Source organism: Periplaneta americana, chromosome 13 (genome assembly GCF_040183065.1).
Source record: "Periplaneta americana isolate PAMFEO1 chromosome 13, P.americana_PAMFEO1_priV1, whole genome shotgun sequence".
Taxonomy (NCBI): Eukaryota; Metazoa; Arthropoda; class Insecta; order Blattodea; family Blattidae; genus Periplaneta; species Periplaneta americana.
This window is the reverse complement of record NC_091129.1, coordinates 153,394,050-153,418,770: the sequence shown is the minus strand read 5'-3', so window position 1 is coordinate 153,418,770 and position 24,721 is coordinate 153,394,050. Positions and strand designations below refer to the sequence as shown.

The following is a 24,721-nucleotide window of genomic DNA, read 5'->3' as shown; positions in this document are numbered from 1 at the left end:
AATGGTCACGTATACCTTATTTTATTTCATGGAGTGCAGTTTCATAGAAAGGACTTTGCCTACAGACCTTCTACTGCCCCCTACTAATTGGTTGTCATAAATAAATGTCTTCCTTACTGCGATGGAAATCTTGTCTCCTCTTCTTATTAACCAATCACAACCTTCGTTCAGAAGAATTGACAGGCTCCCCTCAAATCCACGTGGAGGCACAGTTGTCGTATCTTTTCCGAATTCCAAGAATCCCGTCAGTCTGACTTCGATGGTCACCAGGATTGTGGCAACTGTGCAATCTTGGGACGAGGGGACAGGATGGAATTATCAGAGTTGTTTGTGTAGGAAGTCATAAATCTGTAAGCGGGTTTTCAAAGGAGCCACCGAACTGCACTCCTTGAAATAAAATAAGGTATAGTGTACGTCGTACACCAATAAAAGAATATGCAAAATTGTTGTTGTTGTTTTCTAATGCCAGGCATTTGACAATGAAGTCATTTGACCTCTTGCACTCCAATATTTTTCAAAGATATTATCATAACCAGCCACTGAAGCACAGATTTTGAGGTGTTCCGAATCCATTTCTTGGTTTGAGTTGCACAATGGGCAGTTAGGGGACTGATATATTCCAATTCTATGCAGGTGTTTGGCCAAACAATCATGGCCTGTTGCCAATCTAAATGCAGCTACAGACGATTTTCGTGGTAAATCGGGAATTAACTGTGGATTTTGATGCAGAGAGTTCCATTTTTTCCCTTGGGATTGTGTTATTAAATTTTGTTTGTTGAAGTCTAAATTGTATCTTTACTGTTGAAAATCGGTCATGTTTCTGCATTAATTTTTTTTATTTGTTTTTGCAAATGAAGATATAAAAAATTTTCTTCTATTAACATTAAATTAATTAGTTAATACTAATATAACATGAACTGAATTAAATTAATTTTATCCATGACCATAACGAAAAACATGCCTTTACTAAATACTTTTGCGTTTGTAAAGTAGGCTTTTATTCAACATTACTTTATTTCACTAGTGAGATAAAGACTTTACCTCACAGTTTGAACTTTATCTCACAGTTCATTAATATATTCCTAGTACCCGGGTACACACGTATACTTTTCCATTGAACTATTACTCAAGAAGTTAATATATTAGTTACTAGATGTCACTACCTCTACTTCTTTATTACCATTTCTTAAATATACATACACTCAATCTCCTTCTCTTTTCTCTATCTGCTACGTCGTAATTTGTACATTACATCCATATCTAATATGCATCTTTTTAAATAAATAAAGAGAGAATTGCGCACAAATGTGCATAAATGTCACTGTAGCACAAATTACTTAATCTGACACTTGCCGTTCACTCACTACAGAATTGTGTCAGTGATTCTCTTCTTTGTTTGCACGTAAGTACATGGTATCTGTCACAGAAACACTCGCAAAGATCACATATACACATGGGGTTTGGATCATGGTAGCTTTTGGTTTTGCATAGCTTGAAGTGGAAGCCATGTATTGCCAGGCGTGTGGTCACATGCCTGAGATCATAGGATGCCCTCTTCCAGTCGTGTGATGTCATCGCATGTGTGGTGTAGAAATCGTCCCAGATCTGGTTTTTCTTGCTTCTTAGCTCCGATCGTAGTGTCACATATTGTTCTGTTGCCGGTAGTAGCAGTTGGTGGCGCAGGTCCTCTATGTAAAAGGTCTCTCTGGCGAGCTCATAAGCTAGGCGCGATGCATCTTTTTAAAATTTTGTAATAATTTACCTTTTGGGATGTGAGGAGACTTGAACCTGCGAAGTTGGGTTTATAGGATTTTAAAACAACACGCGTTAGCCAACTGAGCTAAGCAGATATGATGACTAATTAAGTTTTAATATTCCTCTTAAGTTTACAGAAGTAAAATGTGAAATTTTTTTAATCACATTAGTTCCGTGAACACTTCTAAATAATCCCTGAAACTTCAAAAAGAAGAAAATACACGTTTAAAGTGAAAAAAATATATATTAAAATTATATAATTAATTATAATTTGTTATTTATCCAACGCCTTAGATACCATTCTTTACTAATCATGGCCTCCTACATCATGACCTACCTAGTAACGTATTGATTCTAAAATCCATGCCATGGTATGTGATTACACGAGGACTTATTTTCAACATATTTTCTTTTATAAAACATAATTTTTCGTTATGGTCATGGATAAAATTACGTATGGTACTTGTGAGCGTGATCTTTATTGCACTCATGTAATTTAAGCACTCGGCTGACGCCTCATGCTTAAATCTTTCCACTCGTGCAATAAAGATGCACTTACCTCACAAGTACCATAAATAACTATTAATTATTTCTACATTAAAATGTAAGTAACTGATATTCAAATATGCTACATAAATGATAAATTTGCTTTTGAAGGGAACAAGAGTAAGGTGGTCCGCAGAATTGTTCTGACTTAAAAAAGTGGCCCCCACTTCAGAAAAGTTTGAGAAACACTGGTCTAGTGGTAATCACATTTACCTTAGGACCAGAATATCAACAATAAAATTAAAATAGTGAAATACCATAATCAATTTTTGGAGTGTCTTTGTTTTCAGTGTTATCCTACAGAAAAGTTAAGACCTATTACATATCGGTAATAACATATTGAGATTTTTTAATTTTCACACTGTTATAAATGCTGTAACAGTCAACATTTCTGAGCTACATAGGGGCTCTATCACCAGGAAAGGCATGGAAGGGGAATCTATTTACTGGGTCCGTTACAAAAAGCTATTGTTGAAGACTGGATGAGTGTATATAGATGATGAGGCAGGACGGGGAAATAAGATATTGGAGGAAGAGTTCTATTGGTTATTTTAAATTATATATGGAGGCCCTTCTAAGGACTGCGAAACATGTTGAAATAAGAAATGAGAAAAACAGTGTCAGTCAGAAATTATACTGAATGTATCTTTGGGCCTTTTGAAGGCCAAGAAAATGTGCTTCTGCAAAGATAAGGAAGTAAAGAGCTTCCGAAGGAAGACTTTCCAAGAATTTCACGACCATTAGAAATGTACAGTCTGATTTTAGTCTGCAGACCTCGGAGCTAATGCAAGCAAGATTGAGAATGAAAAGCTTTTATTTTTTCACCTGTATCTAGAAACGTTTGTCTCAAGGTATAAAATTTTTTAAATGAGTGTATGTCAATTTATTTTTGAAAATAAAATTATTTGGATATCTGTAATTACAGAATGCGGAATTTCATATAAATTGAAGATATCAACATACAGTAGAACCTCTATTATCCGTGGTAATGAAGGGAGTGGAGTGAACGGTTAATCGAAAAAATCGGATGAACCGTACCATAAAAGGTTTCCTAATTTCTACTGTGGTCTTTTGTTTTAACGTACTATAGACTGCTGTCTGTGGAATGATAACAATAGTAACTTATAGGTTTCATGTTGTACATTTACATGCTTAATACATATTATACTTGTTTTTTTTTTTTTTAATTAAATTGCATACAATTATAATTTAAATCTCGTATTCTGATACGAAATGAACCACAATTTTTTTTTTCCCGAACCTCTATCTTACTTGCACTTTTTCTGTAGCACAACACGTTTTCTTTTGACATCTGTGGAAGACATTTTGCATACAAGTTAGACAGTACGGCCACTCGAAGAGTAGACCATACTGTGTAAGGGTAAAAGTTTGTAAAAGAACACTCTGTAGAAAAAATTCGTACTAATATACTGTACAGTACTTCATATTTTTTCTGCAGCAAACAAAAGGGGGGGGGGGGGGAGCGAGAGAAAGACAGTCGGATAATCCACGAATCGGTTAATAGGGTAACAGATAATCGGGGTTCTACTGTAATTATCATCATATATTTGGCAGTAGAGTTATTAACAGGAGGTTATGGCCTGTTCGTTGCCCAGATCTAACACTATGTGACTTTTATTTCTGGGAAAGACTGAAAAATAAACTATATGCAAATAATTCTCATACACTGAAAGATATTAAATAAAACATTCGAACAGAAATTGATCTATCAGTGCAGAGAAACTGATGTGTGTGAATGATAGTTTCTTATACAAAATGGACAGCACTTCCAGCAGGTACTGTGAGAAGGGTGAGTACCCAGTGTTATTTAACATAACATTGTATGTTAATTTTAATACGGCAAAGCACCATGAGTTTACTGATGCAAGCAGTGGCGGTAGCAAGGGGGACCTGTTGGTGGCCAGCCAACAGAAACACCGGGAACATTCACTGGGACTCAATGTAGGCTATATTGGATTTCGAAATTAATTTTTTTTTCTAATTGTACAAAATATGAGTATGTGTTGTAATTCTGCAGACCATATTTCTTAGATTACCGTATCATAAAATTCACGTTTTCAGCATCTTTTACAATAGAAGTTGTTGTTGTTTTTTAATTCCAGGCGTTTGACAATAAAGTCATTTGACCTCTTGCACTCCAATATTTTTCAAAGATATTATCATGGCCATCCACTGAAGCACAGATTTTGAGGTGTTCCGAATCCATTTCTTGGTTTGAGTTGCACAATGGGCAGTTAGGGGACTGATATATTCCAATTCTATGCAGGTGTTTGGCCAAACAATCATGGCCTGTTGCCAATCTAAATGCAGTTACAGACGATTTTCGTGGTAAATCGGGAATTAACTGTCGATTATGATGCAGAGAGTTCCATTTTTCCCCTTGTGATTGTGTTATCAAATTTTGTTTGTTTAAGTCTAAGCATGTAGATTTAATAAATCTTTTCACAGAGTAATACGTAGATTTAGTAACAGGTCTGTAAGTAGCAGTGCTGCCCTTCTTTGCTAAAGCATCCGCATTCTCGTTTCCCAGGATTCCACACTGGGATGGTATCCATTGAAATACAATTCTTTTATTGAATGATATTGAGAGAGCATTTTAGTTATTTCTGCTGTTTGAGATGAAGGTGTGTGTTTAGAGACTATTGATAGAATAGCTGCTTTGGAGTCTGACAATATAACTGCATTCCTAAATTTATTGATGTGGCATAGAAGATTCCTGAGACTTTCACTTATTGCAACGATTTCTCCATCAAAACTTGTTGTTCCATATCCAAGAGATCTATAAAGTGAGAAGAGACAGCACATAACACCTGCACCAGCACCTTGTTCCCTGGAGATCAAGGATCCGTCGGTGTATAAATGAAGCCAGTTTTGTGGAGGGTACCTAATATTAATTGTCTCTAAAGACGATTGTTTCATTATTTCAGTGTTTACTTCTCATTTCAGTATTTCTTCTGTTAAATTTAGATTATATTCTATATTTAATAGAGTTAAAGGGTTTGGTTTAATTTGTAAGTAACAATAGAAGTTCTTTATGGCATAGGAGTTATTTATCTGAGTGCAGTTATAAACTACTGAATGGAGTTTCTTCATACGAATGAATTCATCAGAGAAGTATGCATATGAAGCTTAAAAAATTCCTTCTAAAGCTTTATGCAAATTTTCACAAATTGGTGATTTACTCAAAATAACGTTTTCTTCTTAATGTATGTTTTAATAATAAAGTGTCAAACAAAACAATATACACCCTGTGATACCTGAAGTATCAATATGAAAAACTTATTAGATTACCAGGAAACAATTGGCATTCATACAGTCCTCTCTGTAGATTGAAAACTCAAAAAAGTTTCATATCCATTGTTCAAGAATTAAAACAGAAAATCAATATCCCAAATTTAAAAGAAAACCTACAAATTAAACCAAACCCTTTAACTCTATTAAATATGGAATATAATCTAAATTTAACAGAAGAAATACTGAAATCAGAAGTAAACACTGAAATACTAAAACAATTGTCTTTAGAGACAATTAATATTAGATACCCTCCACAAAACTGGCTTCATTTATACACTGACGGATCTTTGATCTCCAGAGAACAAGGTGCCGGTGTAGGGGTTACGTGCTGTCTCTTCTCACTTTATAGATCTCTTGGGTATGGAACAGCAAGTTTTGATGGAGAAATCATTGCAATAAGTGAAAGTCTCAGGAATCTTCTATGCCACATCAGTAAATTTAAAAATGCAGTTATATTGTCAGACTCCAAAGCAGCTATTCTATCAATCGTCTCTAAACACACACCTTCATCAAACAGCAGAAATAGCTAAAATGCTCTCTCAATTAATATCACTCAATAAAAGAATTGTTTTCCAATGGATACCATCCCATTGTGGAATCCTGGGAAACGAGAATGTGGATGCTATAGCAAGGAAGGGCAGCACTGCTACTTACAGACCTGTTACTAAATCTACGTATTACTCTGTGAAAAGATTTATTAAATCTACATACTTAGACTTCAACAAACAAAATTTGATAACACAATCCCAAGGGAAAAAATGGAACTCTTTGCATCAAAATCCAAAGTTAATTCCCGATTTACCACGAAAATCGTCTGTAGCTGCATTTAGATTGGCAACAGGCCATGATTGTTTGGCCAAACACCTGCATAGAATTGGAATATATCAGTCCTCTAACTGTCAATTGTGCAACTCAAACCAAGAAATGGATTCGGAACACCTCAAAATCTGTGCTTCAGTGGCTGGTCATGATAATATCTTTGAAAAATATTGGAGTGCAAGAGGTCAAATGACTTTATTGTCAAACGCCTGGCATTAGAAAACAACAACAACAATTTCTTAAAAATAATTACAAGTTGATTTACTCGCAGCACATAGGTACTTACATGCCCATAAGTACTGGTAAACAAGATTTTTCAAGTCTTTGGGTTGTCGCATAAAAAACAAACAAGCTGATGGAGAGTTGAAGCTAAATATGGAAGCATGTGTGCTGTCGAGGGAACCCTCTTCATCGAATTATTGTTATTTATTCCTAGGGTAGGAGTTAAAGCAATTATTGGATTCCACTATTAAAAGTGGTAAGCGTTTAAAAAATAAAAATATCTATAAGAATACAGCCTAAATGTGGATAATTTGAGAAACTTGTATTTAATATACTGTAGTGATTATTGTAATTTGTTGTACAGTATGCACAAAGAAAAAATGTGTATATAACTTAATGATACTGTTTATTGTGTTGAATATAGTAAACATTTAGAGTCACACACAGATCTGTTACATTATAGGACACGACACCTCGTTTGTGAGCGTCAGTCTTGTGAGGAATTGATGGTCCTCCATCTTGGATTTCTTGATTATACTCACTACATGTTAACTGTACGTTTCCATGGACTTGAAAATTTTCATCAGAGATATAACATTGTCGAAGTCACGTTCTACGTAAGTGTGCCGAATTTCTACATTTTTTTTCTGTGTCTCATTATAAAACAATCACCAAACATATTTTTATGTATATTACAATAAGAAAACTGCCATTACGACTATTAATAAAGTTAACAATTTCTTGTTTTATTATTCTAGTTTAAGAGTTATAATCCAGCATTCACCCAAGTTGAAATTTGGTTCCGGTTCATTTTTCTTCTTGGAACATTTGCTGTGACGGTAAGTTTTTATGCATTCTACGCAGTAACATGTATAATTTTCTCTAAATCTCACGTTACACTTATTAGAAACATTTTTGATTGAGAACAGTGGACAAATTGAATTATAAAGTAGAGTTATAAAACCCGAATGTTCAAAATCCAGTATGAAACTTGATGACATTGGCACAGGATCGATTAGTAGAAATTGTAAAAACTGGCAACTTACACAGAGGCTACATATTTTGATGTACAATTCTTGCTCCTCTTAAAAATGTTACCCATTAAGAATAAGAACTCTTGATTACATAGAATATAGTATAATTGCATTTTTTAATCTTGCGTACACCACTTTTAACTCTTGAATATAATTAATTGATGAACTAGTGGACTTACTCTTGTTAAATATGAAATATTCGTCCGGCTTACAGCTGTTTCAGTGCATCACGCACCATCATCAGAGCCTACTAGATCGCGGCGTCATCTCGAACTTCTCTGCCTGTTAGGAGGGTGTGTTTTATTGTTGGAATGTGTTGGATTGTGGAGTCGAATAGTGTGTGTGTGTACTGAAATTGATCTGTGTGTTGAGGATTTGATCAGGGTGTGTTTTAGTGTGTTTGTATATTTCGTATTGTTCTAGTGTGTCGAGTTTTTGGTTCTTGGGTTGTGTGTGTAGGATTTCCATGTCCGTATTTATGTTATTGTATGTATGGTTGGCATTGGTTATGTGATCGGCGTATGTAAATGTGTTGTGTCCTCTGGTTATAGCTTTAATGTGTTCTTTGTAGCGAGTTTGGAATGATCTGCCTGTCTGTCCTATGTAGAACTTGTCGCAACTATTACATGTGAGTTTGTATACACCTGTGTGGTCGTATTTATTTGTTTGTGTTTTTTGTGTGTTGAGATGTCTTTGTAGTGTGTTTTCTGTCTGTATGTTATGTTGTATTTCTGTTTTCTGAATGAAGATGCGATCTTATGTGTGTTTTTGTTTTCATATGTTAGTGTGATGTATTTCTTGCGTTCTTGTGTTTGTGTTGTGTTTTGTGTATTTATGTGTTTGTTAAGTTTTTGTTTTGTCTTCCTTATGATGTTGTCTATTATGTTTGGATTGTATCAGTTTTCTTGTGCTATGAATTTGATTGTGTTTACTTCTTCATTGTAGTGTTGTTGGTTCATGGGTATGTTGAGTAATCTGTGTACCATTGTCCTGAATGCAGCATGTTTGTGTTGTATGGGGTGGTTAGATGTGTTGTGTATATGTGTGGTGGTGGTGGTTGGTTTTCTGTATATTTTGAAGGTGTGTTTGTTGTCGATTTTTGTTATGGTGATGTCTAGGAAATTTATGGAGTTGTTGTTTTCAAGTTCTAGTGTGTATTGAAGTTTTGGATGTAATTTGTTTATGTATTGGTGTAGTTTGTGTATTTGTCTTTTGTTTCCTTTGTATAATATGAGTATATCGTCTACATATCTGTGCCAGTATATTATGTTGTCTGCATACTTGTTGTGTTCATTGTTGAGTATGTATGTTTGTTCTATGTTGTGTAAAAATATCTCTGCTAGTATGCTGGATATGGGTGATCCCATTAAAGCTATAACCAGAGGGCACAACACATCTAAATACGCCGATCACATAACCAATGCCAACCATACATACAATAACATAAATACGGACATGGAAATCCTACACACACAACCCAAGAACCAAAAACTCAACACACTAGAACAATACGAAATATACAAACACACTAAAACACACCCTGATCAAATCCTCAACACACAGATCAATTTCAGTACACACACACTATTCGACTCCACAATCCAACACATTCCAACAATAAAACACACCCTCCTAACAGGCAGAGAAGTTCGAGATGACGCCGCGATCTAGTAGGCTCTGATGATGGTGCGTGATGCACTGAAACAGCTGTAAGCCGGACGAATATGTCATATTTAACACGAGTAAGTCCACTAGTTCATCAATTAAGTATAATTGCATCATGTCCACACCTGTGGAGTAACGGTCAGCGCGTCTGCGAAACCAGGTGGCCCAGGTTCGATTCCCGGTTGGGGCAAGTGACCTGGTTGAGGTTTTTTCCGGAGTTTTCCCTCAACCCAATACGAGCAAATGCTGGGTAACTTTCGGTGTTGGACCCCAGACTCATTTCACCGGCATTATCACCATCTCATTCAGACGCTAAATAACATTAGATGTTGATAAACTGTCGTAAAATAACCTACTAAAATAAAAAAAATTATTGCATCATTTCAAGCTTGGCACACATGTTACTAGTATTCAAGATCATCTGCCAAATCGTTGGCAGAAATGTTAAACCTCGTAAGTCCTGAGAAAGTTCTCAGGATTTAACGAGGTATTGCCAACGAAATATGGACAGCAGCTTCACAATTATTATGAAATAATTACAATGAACTGCAGTGTAAGCAGTTTCCTTCATAGTAACATTTTGCTAAAGGAATATTATGATATATAAGGAATTTGTATGCATTAAGATTTGTGTAATTCTTTTCTTCGTCATGAAAACTTTATCTGTAATGAGTAAAAATTGTTGCATATTGGTTACATAGAATATAGTAGGCCCTTAATTTTATCATTTCAAGCTTGGCACACACAGTATACAAGATCACAGCAGTTAGTTATAGATTTATTAAATTATTACCAAATTACACAATATAAACAATTTCCTTCGTTGTAGCTTTTTGCAAACTCTTAACGATATTTTGTAGCACAAACTTTTCCATATAGCAGTAAGAGTGTAAGTGCACAAACATGAGTATGTGTAAGTGCGAATATGGTTATGTATGTGTGTGGAATCTCTTATAAAAATAAAAAAAACTTGAAGTAAATGAATAATTAATTATGCATAAATTAATAATTCAAAATTTTACTGATAATTGAATCGTTCCCTTGCAGAAAGGGCTTCAGTACAAATTTTGAAAAAGAAAACAGGATATCGATGGAAATCATATCTTTATGGGTGGCTCCATCGGCCTGATCAGAAAGGTATTCAGTCCAATGCTTGGAAAGCTAGAAACTGAAGCGTCAGGCTCAAAGTTCTATGCAGAGAGGAATATAGTGTACAGAATGTTTTTTTGTAGTTTTCTCAAAACTAGGTCTAATGGACTGAAATCTTTTCTGCATGGGGCGATTCAATTGAAAATTTTAATATTTTATGTGATTCTTTCCTCAGTGTTGGTTTGCACAAATTATGCGTAAATTAATAATTCAGAATCTTTAGTTACTGGTAATTGAAAATTTTAATATTTTAATTAAATGGCGATCTTACTCGTATTAATTATGTAAGCATGTGCGGCTACTCTAATCGTGCCAAATGTCTCTTCTCATGTTAATTATGTAAGCATGTGCAGCTTACAGCTGTTTCGGTGCTACTTGTCACCATCCTCAGAGCCTACTAGATCTCGGCGCTATCTCAACTTCGCTGCCTGTTGTGTGGGTGCGTTCGTGCGATGAAGAGTTGTGTCAAATAGTGTGTGTGTTCTGAAATTGATCTGTGTGTTGAGAATTTGATTGGACAGACAGGCAGATCATTCCAAACTCGATACAAAGGACACATTAAAGCAATAACCAGAGGACACAATACATCTACATATGCCGAACACATAACTAATGCTAACCACACATACAATAACATAAATACAGACATGGAAATCCTACACATACAACCCAAAAACCAAAAACTCAACACATTAGAACAATATGAAATATACAGACACACTAAAACACACCCCAATCAAATTCTCAACACACAGATTAATTTCAGAACACACACACTATTTGACACAACTCCTCATCACACGAACGCACCCACACAACAGGCAGCGAAGTTGAGATAGCGCCGAGATCTAGTAGGCTCTGAGGATGGTGTCAAGAAGCACCGAAACAGCTGTAAGCCGCACATTTTTACATAATTAACACGGGAAGAGACATTTGGCATGATTAGAGCCGCACATGCTTACATAATTAACACGAGTAAGATCGCCATTTAATCAATTATTTATATTCAAGTGTTAAAAGTAGTGTGCGAAAGATTCAACGTGGGTTTAATATTTTATTTGATTCTTTCCTCAGTGTTGGTTTGCACAAATTATGCATAAATCTTTAGTTACTGGTAATTGAAAATTTTAATATTTTATTTCATTCTTTCTTCAGTATTGGTTTGCACAAATTATGCATAAATCTTTAGTTACTGGTAACTGAAAATTTTAATATTTTATTTGATTCTTTCCTCAGTATTGGTTTGCACAAATTATGCATAAATCTTTAGTTACTGGTAATTGAAAATTTTAATATTTTATTTCATTCTTTCTTCAGTATTGGTTTGCACAAATTATGCATAAATCTTTAGTTACTGGTAACTGAAAATTTTAATATTTTATTTGATTCTTTCCTCAGTATTGGTTTGCACAAATTATGCATAAATCTTTAGTTACTGGTAATTGAAAATTTTAATACTTTATTTGATTCTTTCCTCAGTATTGGTTTGCACAAATTATGCATAAATCTTTAGTTACTGGTAATTGAAAATTTTAATATTTTATTTGATTCTTTCCTCAGTATTGGTGTGCACAAATTATGCATAAATCTTTAGTTGCTGATAATTGAAAATTTTAATATTTTATTTGATTCTTTCCTCAGTATTGGTTTACACAAATTATGCATAAATCTTTAGTTACTGGTAATTGAAAATTTTAATATTTTATGTGATTCTTTCCTCAGTGTTAGTTTGCACAAATTATGCATAAATCTTTAGTTACTGGTAACTGAAAATTTTAATATTTTATGTGATTCTTTCCTCAGTATTGGTTTGCACAAATTATGCATAAATCTTTAGTTACTGGTAACTGAAAATTTTAATATTTTATTTGATTCTTTCCTCAGTGTTGGTTTGCACAATTTATGCATAAATCTTTAGTTACCGGTAACTGAAAATTTAAATATTTTATTTGATTCTTTCCTCAGTATTGGTTTCCACAAATTATGCATAAATCTTTAGTTACTGGTAATTGAAAATTTAAATATTTTATTTGATTCTTTCCTCAGTGTTGGTTTGCACAAATTATGCATAAATCTTTAGTTACTGGTAATTGAAAATTTTAATATTTTATTTGATTCTTTCCTCAGTGTTGGTTTGCACAAATTATGCATAAATCTTTAGTTGCTGGTAATTGAAAATTTTAATACTTTATTTGATTCTTTCCTCAGTATTGGTTTGCACAAATTATGCATAAATCTTTAGTTACTGGTAATTGAAAATTTTAATATTCTATTTGATTCTTTCCTCAATATTGGTGTGCACAAATTATGCATAAATCTTTAGTTGCTGGTAACTGAAAATTTAAATATTTTATTTGATTCTTTCCTCAGTATTGGTTTGCATAAATTATGCATAAATCTTTAGTTACTGGTAATTGAAAATTTTAGTATTTTGATTCTTTCCTCAGTATTGGTTTGCACAAATTATGCATAAATCTTTAGTTACTGGTAATTGAAAATTTTAATATCTTATTTGATTCTTTCCTCAGTATTGGTTTGCACAAATTATGCATAAATCTTTAGTTACTGGTAATTTAAAATTTTAGTATTTTGATTCTTTCCTCAGTATTGGTTTGCACAAATTATGCATAAATCTTTAGTTACTGGTAATTGAAAATTTTAATATTTTATTTGATTCTTTCCTTAGTATTGGTTTGCACAAATTTTGCATAAATCTTTAGTTACTGGTAATTGAAAATTTTAATATTTTATTTGATTCTTTCCTTAGTATTGGTTTGCACAAATTATGCATAAATCTTTAGTTACTGGTAATTGAAAATTTTAGTATTTTGATTCTTTCCTCAGTATTGGTTTGCACAAATTATGCATAAATCTTTAGTTACTGGTAATTGAAAATTTTAATATTTTATGTGATTCTTTCCTCAGTGTTGGTTTGCACACTCATTGCGCAAGTTCGCCATGTATGACTGGTCCATTGAACAAAAGTGGATGTCAGTTCTTCTGCCTTTACTTTTATTGTACAATGGTAAGATAAATTATACAAGAATTTTTTTAATTACATTAAAAATAATGATAATCTAACTGTTGTAACAATTTTGGTTTTCTAGTTGTATTTATATTATAAAAAGAATGTGGGATGTAGGATAATATATCACTCAGTTTCGGGAATGAAAGTACGTTGTGTTGGTTTCAATGTTTTATTTTTGTTTCGATTTACAAATGGACAGTATGGATCTGTGATACGAGGAGTAATTAATGAAGAGCATGCAATATATTTTGATGTGAAGTAACAAATTTTTCTCTATGGTTCTGATAAAATGTACTGTACTTGTGTAGTACCACGTTAATATTGAAGAACTCACGATTACAAATCAATCAAATGGTCGCACAGGTCTCTAGGTGCTCTCGATGCCGAGATATTACTGAGAGAGGCTGAGCAGCATGGATAATTTTATACGCAACTTTGGCGCCATCATGCCCGTAGTGAGAGGAAGTGGCGTCACTGGGTGTGGTCACACAAATTACATTTGTTTGTGGCTTAACTGCTACTGACATTAGCTTCGGCTGTAGCTCCTGTTGTTACATTAAGCATTTGAAATCCTGTCAGTTTTTGCTGCATTACTGATCTCAGAATGGGTACCCATACTCAGTGTGGGGAAACAGGTTCAATGTCAAAAAATGTCAGCAATGAAGAGAAAGCTTTGTTTATGTAATTGTAAGATATTTCTGCCAATAATAGTTTTTCAAAGTTATAAATGCACCATTGCAGACTATTGTGTTTTATACTTTATTATAATTATTTGCTCTTTTTATATATTTTCTATGTAAGCAAGAATATTCAATAATATAGTTTCAATAATAATTAAATCATTCAATGTTCTGATAATATATTTTAACAATGTTGAATTATGTAGAAATGACCTGGGAAAGAAATGTCTCTGGCCAGCATTAAATTCTTTCCAGAACATAATCTACAAACAACACTGTTTTTTGTTTGTCCCCAACCTATATTTTTCTGTATTAAGGCTATGGATGTTAATGTTATGTTTTATTTAACGACGCTCGCAACTGCAGAGGTTATATCAGCATCGCCGGATGTGCCGGAATTTTGTCCCGCAGGAGTTTTTTTACATGCCAGTAAATCTACTGACATGAGCCTGTCGCATTTAAGCACACTTAAATGCCATCGACCTGGCCCGGGATCGAACCCGCAACCTTGGGCATAGAAGGCCAGCGCTATACCAACTCGCCGACCAGGTCGACTAAGGCTATGGATCTGTGAAATTTCTAACTTCTACATTTTTACATCAATTAATCTGAAACTTTAAACACATATTTCTTACAATGTGGATATGCACTACACAAATTTAAACTTTGATTTTCCAATTAGTTTACTTATAGCCTACCGATAATTAATTTTTGTTGTTTTTTTATAATACTGAATTAAATTGTCTTAATTTTCTAAGTTCACATAATTTTTCTTTAAATTTATATTTAATTTATTCCTGATGGTTGTATGTAAAATATTACACATGCTTTTCATATTTTTCCAATTACTTTTTGAGAAAAAAAATATTTACTGTATCATTTTAGTTGTTAATTGTTCAATTTTTTAAACCTTTCACTTTCTCAACACATGGTCGTTTTAATACTTTCAATAGCAGGAGAAAACACATGTGTCAGTTTACTTCACATGCTTTTGTTGACTTCTGTGCAAAATTTCACTGAGATTGGAGAAAAACTGCATTCACTAGATCATTTTGAATGTTACAAAATGTTGAAAATTGGAAAATCGAGAAAACTATAGTCCTGTCGCTCTAATTTCCGGCAGCCAATCACGTTGCAGATCGGCTACATTTCAACGTGTGCGTCTTGTGATTCGCTGATGAAGATGTAAAGCATTTCCTAAGGCTGGATAAATACATAATCGCCCGCCATTTTGGCTCTTTCGTTGGCATTCGCAGAAAGCACATGAGGACGTTATTTGCCGCTCAATTATTTGCTGAATTACAGTGCATTTGATTTATTATCATAGGAGCTACGCATGATAATGTTTAATGGTGTGGCAAATAGATCCCTCGTCTGGTAGCTCGGCAACGCAAGAACAAAAATGGCGAAGGATACTACCTACCTAGACTTTATAGAGCCTTGACTTCCTAGATGTAACCAAAGAGAAGGAGTCATGTCGGGAATAACAGCTTCGCGACTATAGTGTCAAAGTACAGCATGTATATGTTGTATACTATCGATATCCTTCCTTCCAATACATAACAGCACGAAATATAAACTGAATGAAAAGTAAAATTAGTTAGAATGAAGAACAAAGTCTGTCAGAATATGCATAATGTACTATTAACATCCAAAACAGCAATCCACATACTACAGAAATATAAGCCTAAGGCTGGTATTCATAGTCGACCCTTTCGATTAAAGTGTCCTTTGGAAGACGCAAAGTATCACTTTTCCGTTCCACAGTCGACACTTTGGTGCAAAGGAACACTTTGGATGAAAGTGTACTTCCGACCACACTTTGAGCCGAAAGTGGCACTTTGTAGGAAAATGGCGGACGTCTTGGAAGTTGTCGATTATTATTAGAATGTGCGGAAGAGATGGCACAATGTACAAAAGCGCTACATTAGAGATAGGCTTAAAGACAATCCCGTGAAATTTTATAATGATATAGAATTTAAAAAACCGGTTCCAATCTGATAAAGAAACTTATTGAGATTGCTAATCTTTTTGATGACTGGTTGACAAAAACGAATAATAGAGGTTTGCCAGTGCTTCCAATAATGCAGTTATTGACTGCATTAAAATTCTATGCTACAGATATGTACCATACATTAATATATATAATATTACAGTTCAGATATTTCTATAGTAACATTCGTATATTTATAACCTCAATTCGATGAAGTGATATGTAGGTAGATATGCCTATATAACCTATTTTTTATTACAGAAACGAATTTTTTAACTTAAATAATATTAAACTAACTTCAATCTAATGTAGGCATAACTATCTTAAATTAGCATTGAGAGACCTCACGTGCCTGCCTTCTAAGCAGATTCCATAATTATATTGGGTTTAAAATGATTTTGATTTTTGGTGACTACCTGTATTTTGAGATAAGATTTATCTTGATGTTGATATAATCATTACTGTTTTGATACCGGTAATATATATTTTCACGCCGGTAAGCAATACATCTACTGTCTCTAGTTCATGTGCAGTCATAACCTCACCATGAAAAGAGATCTCATACTATTAGGCCTATTTTGTTATGCATTGTAGAAACATTTGGCATTCCAAATATTCCTGAAGAGCAGGCAATAATGGAAACGAGAGAGAGAAAATAGTAGTAGTAATAATAATAATAATAATAATAATAATAATAATAATAGCAGTAGTAATGTGTTTATTTCATCCTTTTTTTTACTTCTATTCACTATTCACGAAAAAGACAAAAATGAAAATAAAGGAAATAACAGATATATCAGTGAAGGAGATACGTATAAAACCTAACCTAATGATATAAATTTAATTATATATATATATATATATATATATATATATATATATGCACAAAACTTAACCTACTCAATCCAACTTAACCTAACTATATAAACTAATAGAAGATATGTACAAAATCTAACCGAACTATGTAAATCAGTGGAACGGATACATACAAAATTAAACTAAGATATGTACAGAACCTAATCTAACTACATAAATTAATGGATCAGCTATGTACTGTACAAAACCTAACCTAATTTCACCAGCAGTATCACTAACTATTTAATAAAATGTTATATATCCCTATTGACTGAAATAATCTAAACTATCGTCAACAAAAACTAGAAACTGACATAAAACAACTTTAAATATATATTTTCTTTCTCGCGCAATCAATTAGGCTCCCAATTCAAATCACAAGCATTATAATTTGTAGGTTATGTCATTAATTTGTTATTGTTTGTTCACTTGTTTTGAAAGGCATTGTGGGACTTCTGTTACCAACCAAGTTGTAAATCTACACTTTGCTGGCATAAAGTGACACTTTGTAAAGTGCACTTCTTCAATCGTATATGAATACCACTAATATGAAAGAGCCACTTTCGTCAAAAGTGTCACTTTGCAAAGTGGTGATATAAAGTGTCGACTATGAATACCAGACTTATTCAAATGAACGTTTACGGGTTTCAGATCCAATATTCCCCATGATGTTCCTCATCAATTCCTGGCTTCCAGGAATGCTTGACGCAGTGTTCCAAGCTTCATTCCTTTGCGCTCTGCTGCTCTTCTGGCTGTGTGTGTATCATGGTTTGCGCCAGGTAAATGTATTTCATACTTTACCTTCAGTAAAACTTTTCTACACTGATAGAAATATTGTCTTTATTCTTTATTGGAGGTTACTGTCTGTGGCGGCTGATTGGCTGAGGCAAGTGTGGCTGGGCCTAAGTCACTTTGCTATCTTAAACTCTTTTTTTTTTTTTTTTTAAGTGAAGTAGAAAACTTTATGATATGTATATAGACCTGCCTTGCAGTAAAACTTTTTCCTGAGGCCCAAATTTTTTTGGCAAGGTCTGGCTTCTGCATTTCGTATGTTTCCACGCAGTGGCGGCTCCTGCGTATTTCTTAAGAGGAGGAAAGAAGTTAACAGCACGAAATGACACCTTCTTGATTGAAACATGCTACAAATCAGCCTACATGCATACATGTAAGACCAGGTAGTGTTGGGGTTGGCCTTCCCTTCTGTACAGCAATAATCTGTTCTTGTAAACTGAGTTTCCTAAATTTTACAAAATATAATATGTTTTCACTTCTATTCATTATTGAATAATTGCACAAATTAACAATTACAAGGAAATTCACCTCGCAGCATTTTTCGAGCACACTACAGCATCACACGTGTTGGAAGAGACTAGCTACTAACACGTAATCGGAACCGTGGTAATGGGAATGGGAAATAATCTGAGGAAAGCGAGAACACTGCACTCACCCACATAGTCTGTGTTGCCACATGTACATTTTACAAGTTCAGTATCACATGCTTTTGAAGAATGTCAGGTCTTGTGGCTGTTGCCCTGTCTAGTAAACAATGAATGGAAGTGAATTTCAGGGGCCAAAAGACCTGCGATACTAACGTAGAACTAACTACTTCCTCTTTGTTTTATATAAACCCAACTTTAACTTTCAAATATCCTTGAAAGTTTCAAGCCGTGAATAGTAGCCTATATAAAGTGCAATGAATAATATTTTTTTATTTATAATTTTAAAAGAAAGTTTATATGGTATCTTTCATAGCTTTGCGTTAAAACTGTTTTTATTGTGCCTCCTCCTAGATGTGTTATAGTCTGGTTGAATGCAAAATCGTTAGATGGCAGCGGTAGCGAGCTTGCTGCACGGCCAGTCACTTTCTGCTTCCCGCCCATGCGCTGATTCAGAGGAGGATCTCCTCCATATCCATTCATTTACTTTCTTTAAAACTCTGCTTCTTTCTCTGGCCACTAGTGTGTGTTAACTGCAGTAAAAGAGGAATGGATTGACTTTCCTCCACACAAACAATCTCGCATCTTTCTCACAGTTTTCTAGCAGCATATGAGCGCGTGTCATTTAAAAATAGATCAACCGAGGTTTTCTTATAGGTGAGAACTTAAAAATTATCGAATCTTCCTGGAATTTCAAGGCACATATTTTATTTGGTATTTACTTTCAAAAGAAAAAAATGTGAGGAGGACGTTCCTCCCTTCCTTCCCCCGAAGAACCGCCACTGTTTCCACGGGTTTTGAGGTTGCACTTGGAAAGCTGAAACTGAAGCACATTTCTTGTGGCTTCGTGGCTAGCAGGTATTCGCCCATCCATCAGTCTTCACTTCTCCCATTCAGAACCTGGTCTTTTGTCAATGCCAGTCTCAAGTGTGGGATGGGGTGAGAATAACAGTGATGAATCGTCGTGTGTTCCAGAGTGGTTATGTATTTCGGGAAAATAGAAATCGAAAGAGATGCGAGAAATAATGATTGTAATAAATTCATTGTTTTAAAATATCCTTTTCGAGAGAAAATAATATTGAAAGGAGGGAAGTTTTAAATTAAGACAGACCTACGCCATCACTGATAATTTTCCAGAAAAATAATCTAAAAGCGCGAACTTTCAATGCATCCTGATGTAAGCAACATAAAAGGGGCTTTGGTAATGTGGGGTGAAATAAACTTTTCTCTTTCACCATCGTCACAGTCATCATCACGACCACTATCATCTACATGGTCTAATCCTTTAGAAGTCTCCTTTCGCTTCAGGACTAGGATTAAACGCATCCTGAGGTTTTAAAGTTTGTAGAAATTACTTACACATGGCCACTATAGAGCTAGAAAGATTAATGATGGGGCTACTATCTTACAGCTTCTAATTAAGTTAATTTCTCCAACATTTTAGTCAGATTAAATAGCGCTGATAAAATATTAAACGTCTTTGATTCGATAATTATAACATTATAACATTAGATGAACTGAACGTTTTAAATTATTTTTTGGGCACTTTAATGCAATGTTAATTAAATTCGCTGTAAGTATTTTTCAATAATATGTAAGTAAATTAATGTATTCGTGAAACTTACTATGTGGAAACTCACGATGAAACCTCCTTAATATATCTAGTGATTACTTTAAACAGTATTTGAAGTTGTTTGTGATGATATTATCAATACCGGTAACGTATTTTAATTGTGTGTTATTTTGTTCTCAGAATGAACGTCGTGTGTTGACATTCTACCTACCGAAACTCATAATTGTTGGACTGTTGTGGATATCTGCAATCACAATGGCAACATGGCAGAAGTTCAATGAGCTTCAAGATCCAACTTACAGTTACAAACTCGACACCAGAAATTTCAATGTCAGTAACTTTCTTTTTAGCTTTAAGTTTTCACCAGAAGTACCTAAACTGTAGAATTTTAGTTTTAACAAGACTGTAATTATTGTTCTTCGAACAGAAAATGTATTTCCAGTTATTTTTATAATATTTCCTCCCAGAATTAAAATGTTGTAAAATAAATTCTGATGAAAACTTTTCCTTACAAGGGGACTGTTAGACATGTACAAAAAATGAATTACCAGTACCAGTATGTAATGAACCTGAAGTAACTTACCATCTAATCAATAATAAAAGCAGCCTAGTTGAGATGAGCAGGACATGTAGCCTATTTGGATAAAAATCAACCTACTCAGAAAGTATTACTTGATAATCCTGGAGGACTTGGGACAGTTCAAATTATCCGGCCCCGGAACAATTTTTCCTTGAAATTATTCAAACCTGCTTTACAGGGAGCTACTACCTGAAAGCCAGATTTGTATAATTCAAATTAAGCTGGATTGAAGAAGACGAAATGTAACTTGAAAAAATTATCGTGTGAGCAGGTCTATGAACACATGCTAGATTATCCATTAATGAAAATGAACACCTCAGAAAAAAAATGATGAATATGCTACACCCATTTTTGCTTAATAACTAAATATTGTAAAGCAAACTTGTCATAAAAAAATTCTCCTTTTGTAACGAAAGTTTAATCTTACACGAAACGCCATTCCTTAACTTTCTATCAACTGTTTTTTTACTTCTCTTCTACCACGTTATGTTCAATAGCTACTCGTTGTGTTACAGAGTTTCAAAGTGTTCTTCTTTGTGGCTTGTGGAATATATTTGGCCTACTTACTCTTGTTGATCCTGCGTGCCTACAGTGAACTGCGAGCAATGCCATATTTTGGTGAGTTGAGCATTAAGATTTTTATCAATAATTGAGAAAAATTCACTCGTTTAAATTTGCAATACTGTTCTTATTTTTACCACCACCACTACTACTACTACCAACAATAAATACAACAGTTATTATCAAAAATAGTGTTCCCAGAGGCTCAGAATTCTATTTGGTCAAATATTATGTCTCCCAGTGGCGGTTCCTCGGGGGAGGGAAGGGAGGAACGTCCTCCTCACATTTTCTTCTTTTGAAAGTAAATACCAAATAAAATATGTGCCTTGAAATTCGAGGAAGATCCGATAATTTTTAAGTTCACAGCTATAAGAAAAACTCGGTTGATCGAGTTTTAAACGACGCGCGCTCATGTGCTGTAGAAAACTGTGAGAAAGATGCGAGATTGTCTGTGTGGAGGAAAGGCACTCCATTCATCCTCTACTGCAGTTAACACACATACACAACAGCGCACTAGCGGCCAGAGAAAGAAGCAGAGTTTTAAAGCAAGTAAATGAACGGCGAGGGAGGAAATCCTCCTCTGAATCGATCATGGGCGGGAAATAGAAACCGACTGGTCGTGCAGCAAGCTCGCTACCGTTGCCACCTAACGATGCTGCATTCAACCGGACTATAACACATCTAGGAGGAGACACAACAAAAACAGTTTTAACGCAGCGCTATGAAAGACACCATGTAAACTTTTTTTAAATTATAAATCAAAAATATTATTCATTGCACTTTATATAGGCTACTATTCATGGTACGAAACTTTCGTGGATATTTGAAAGTTAAAGTCGGGTTTATGTAAAACAAAGAGGAAGTAGTTCTACGTAGTTGGCCCCTGAAATTCACTTCTATTCATTGTTTACTAGACAGGGCAACAACCAAGTTGTCAGTTTCGTATAAATATATTTGAAACTGAAAGTAGGTACTCCAAACTACATTATTTTTAACATAAAAAATTAATCGGCTACCGGCAGCTTTGAACAATAATGATAGTATGACTTTACAAGAACTGACATGTGGCAACACAGACCACGTGGGTGGGTGCAGTGTTCTCGCTTTCCTCAGATTATTTCCCATTCCCATTCCCATTTCCGTAAAACGGTTCCGGTTACGAGTTAGTAGCTGGTCTCTTCCAACACGTGTGATGCTGTAGTGTGCTCGAAAAATGCTACGAGGTTGTGAATTTCCTTGTAATTGTTAATTTGCGCAATTATTCAACAATGAATGGAAGTGAAAATATAATATATTTTGGACACTTTAGGAAACTCAGTTTACAAGAACAGATTATTGCTATACATAAGGGAAGGCCAACCCCAACATACCTGGTCTTACATGTATGCATGTAGGCTAATTTGTAGCATGTTTCATTCAAGAAGGTGTCATTTCGTACTGTTAACTTCTTTCCTCCTCTTAAGAAATATGCAGGAGCCGCCACTGATGTCTCCTATATATTAATATCATCGACACCATCACAAAATATAAGGATAACACCACCAACATGTGCACTACTACTTTTACCACTATCAGTACAAAAACAACAATCATCATTACACATAAAAACAACATCAATACCATCATAACAAATATAATAATAACAACATCATCAAGTACACCACTACTTTTACCAATATCACCATTATCACAACCACATCACCAACCTGCCTGCCTACCTATCTATTGTATTATCCACCCACGTACTAGCTGCCTACCTGCACACCTAACTTTTTACCTACAGTATCTGTTATCTATCTACCTATAAATCTAGCTATCTATCCATCTACCTACCCACATATCCAGCTACACTCTATTCCAGATGTGTTGGGAATGCAAGTAAACAGAGGCAGACAGAGACAAAAAGCGCGGTTCACAAGCTGCCAAACTGACTTTGCGAAATTATTAATGAACATTGTCTGGAATTTTAATAGAGAGTAAAATAATATAATAGAGGGACCAAGGTTCGAAACTTAACTGCAGCACCATCAGATAGATGGAAAATAATGTAATATTACACGTACCTTTTGTTATCATCGTTTCTTGTTTATTCACTTCTCTGAAGTCCTGTCTTCTCCGATGTTGATGACCATTTCTTCAACCTCCTCCACTTTATTGTCCATGTCCCACAATCGAGGTTCTTCTGTCACTATCACATGGTGAACACAGTCTGCCCATTTTTCAGCTGTTACGTGTTCGAAACTTTCATTAAGTAGCCTTCTTACTTCTTGTAATTTAAATGTGGTATTGCGTGCCGCCACATAACCTTTCACTTGAGCCCATATTAACTCAATTGGATTGAGTTCACATTGGTAAGGTGGTAGTCGTAACACTGTCATATTATACGTTTTTGTCATATGTACTTCTATGCTGTGAGACAAGGAACAACTCTTTTTTCAACAGCCCTTCACTGTCCAGCGGAATCTGTTTAGACTTGAGCCATTCCAGAATATTATCCCTCCTCCAAGCGGTTGTGGATAACTTCTCCTTCTTCACTGTATGGTATGGGGCGTTATCGAGTACGATAACACTTCCCGGTTCTAGTTTAGGCAGAATTTTACCAAACCACTCATGGAATGCCTCCCCTGTCATTTCTTCGTGGTACTCTTTCGCAGAATGCGACTCAAACACCCATAACGCATTATCTACGAACCCATTTTCATTTCCAATATGCACTACAATTAGCCGCTTTCCTTTTCCTGTTGGATTTTTCAAACCGACACTTAAACTTTTCAAAAAAGCATCTTTAGGACTAACTATTTTCTTATCTTACCACACTTCAGCCTTGGTAATTCCTTCGTTGAGCCAAGTCTCATCCATATAATAAATAGTTTTGCCCTGTGCTCTATATCGTCTAATATCTCTAAGATACCTGTTTGTCCACACCTGTGGAGTAACGGTTAGCACATCTAGCCATGAAACCAGGTGGCCCGGGTTCGATTCCCGGTCGGGGCAAGTTACCTGGTTGAGGTTTTTTCTGGGGTTTTCCCTCAACCCAATATGAGCTAATGCTGGGTAACTTTCGGTGTTGGACCCCGGACTCATTTCACCGGCATTATCACCTTCGTCTCATTCAGACGCTAAATAACCTAAGCTGTTGATAAAGCATCGTAAAATAACCTACTAAAAAAAAAAAAAAGATACCTGTGACGCCATATGACAATGTCATCCCAATCCAGTAAAAACTGTAACTGTTTCTCTTTCTTTTTTCGAATTTGAAACCTATATGCAAAAGGAGTCTGTAAAGAGTAGTTCTACTGAAATTATTTATGTCATTATCTTCGTTAACAGCTGAAAGAATTTTGTCCAATGTTGGAATTTCATTACGTAAGTAAAATGAATGTACTTTAATCCTTATCGCAGCCTTTGTAAAATCATTGGTTGTATTTAATATAGTTTTTTTTTGTGTGGGAGATTTGACTTGGCCCGTAGATCGATATTCATTTAATATTCTATACACACTGCTCTTCC

The 24,721-nt window shown here is 34.7% G+C and overlaps 1 protein-coding gene across 1 annotated transcript in view; it reads left to right on the top strand.

Moving 5' to 3' along the window:
• Window positions 1-24,721, top strand: part of LOC138712561 (transmembrane protein 181) — a 61,313-nt gene that overhangs the window by 27,709 nt on the left and 8,883 nt on the right. Inside the window, exons 6-11 of the mRNA XM_069844485.1 lie at window positions 7,121-7,274; window positions 7,416-7,496; window positions 13,431-13,530; window positions 17,713-17,840; window positions 20,251-20,400; window positions 21,166-21,268. Coding sequence (XP_069700586.1) covers window positions 7,121-7,274; window positions 7,416-7,496; window positions 13,431-13,530; window positions 17,713-17,840; window positions 20,251-20,400; window positions 21,166-21,268 — 716 coding nt within the window. The remainder of the gene's footprint in view (window positions 1-7,120; window positions 7,275-7,415; window positions 7,497-13,430; window positions 13,531-17,712; window positions 17,841-20,250; window positions 20,401-21,165; window positions 21,269-24,721) is intronic.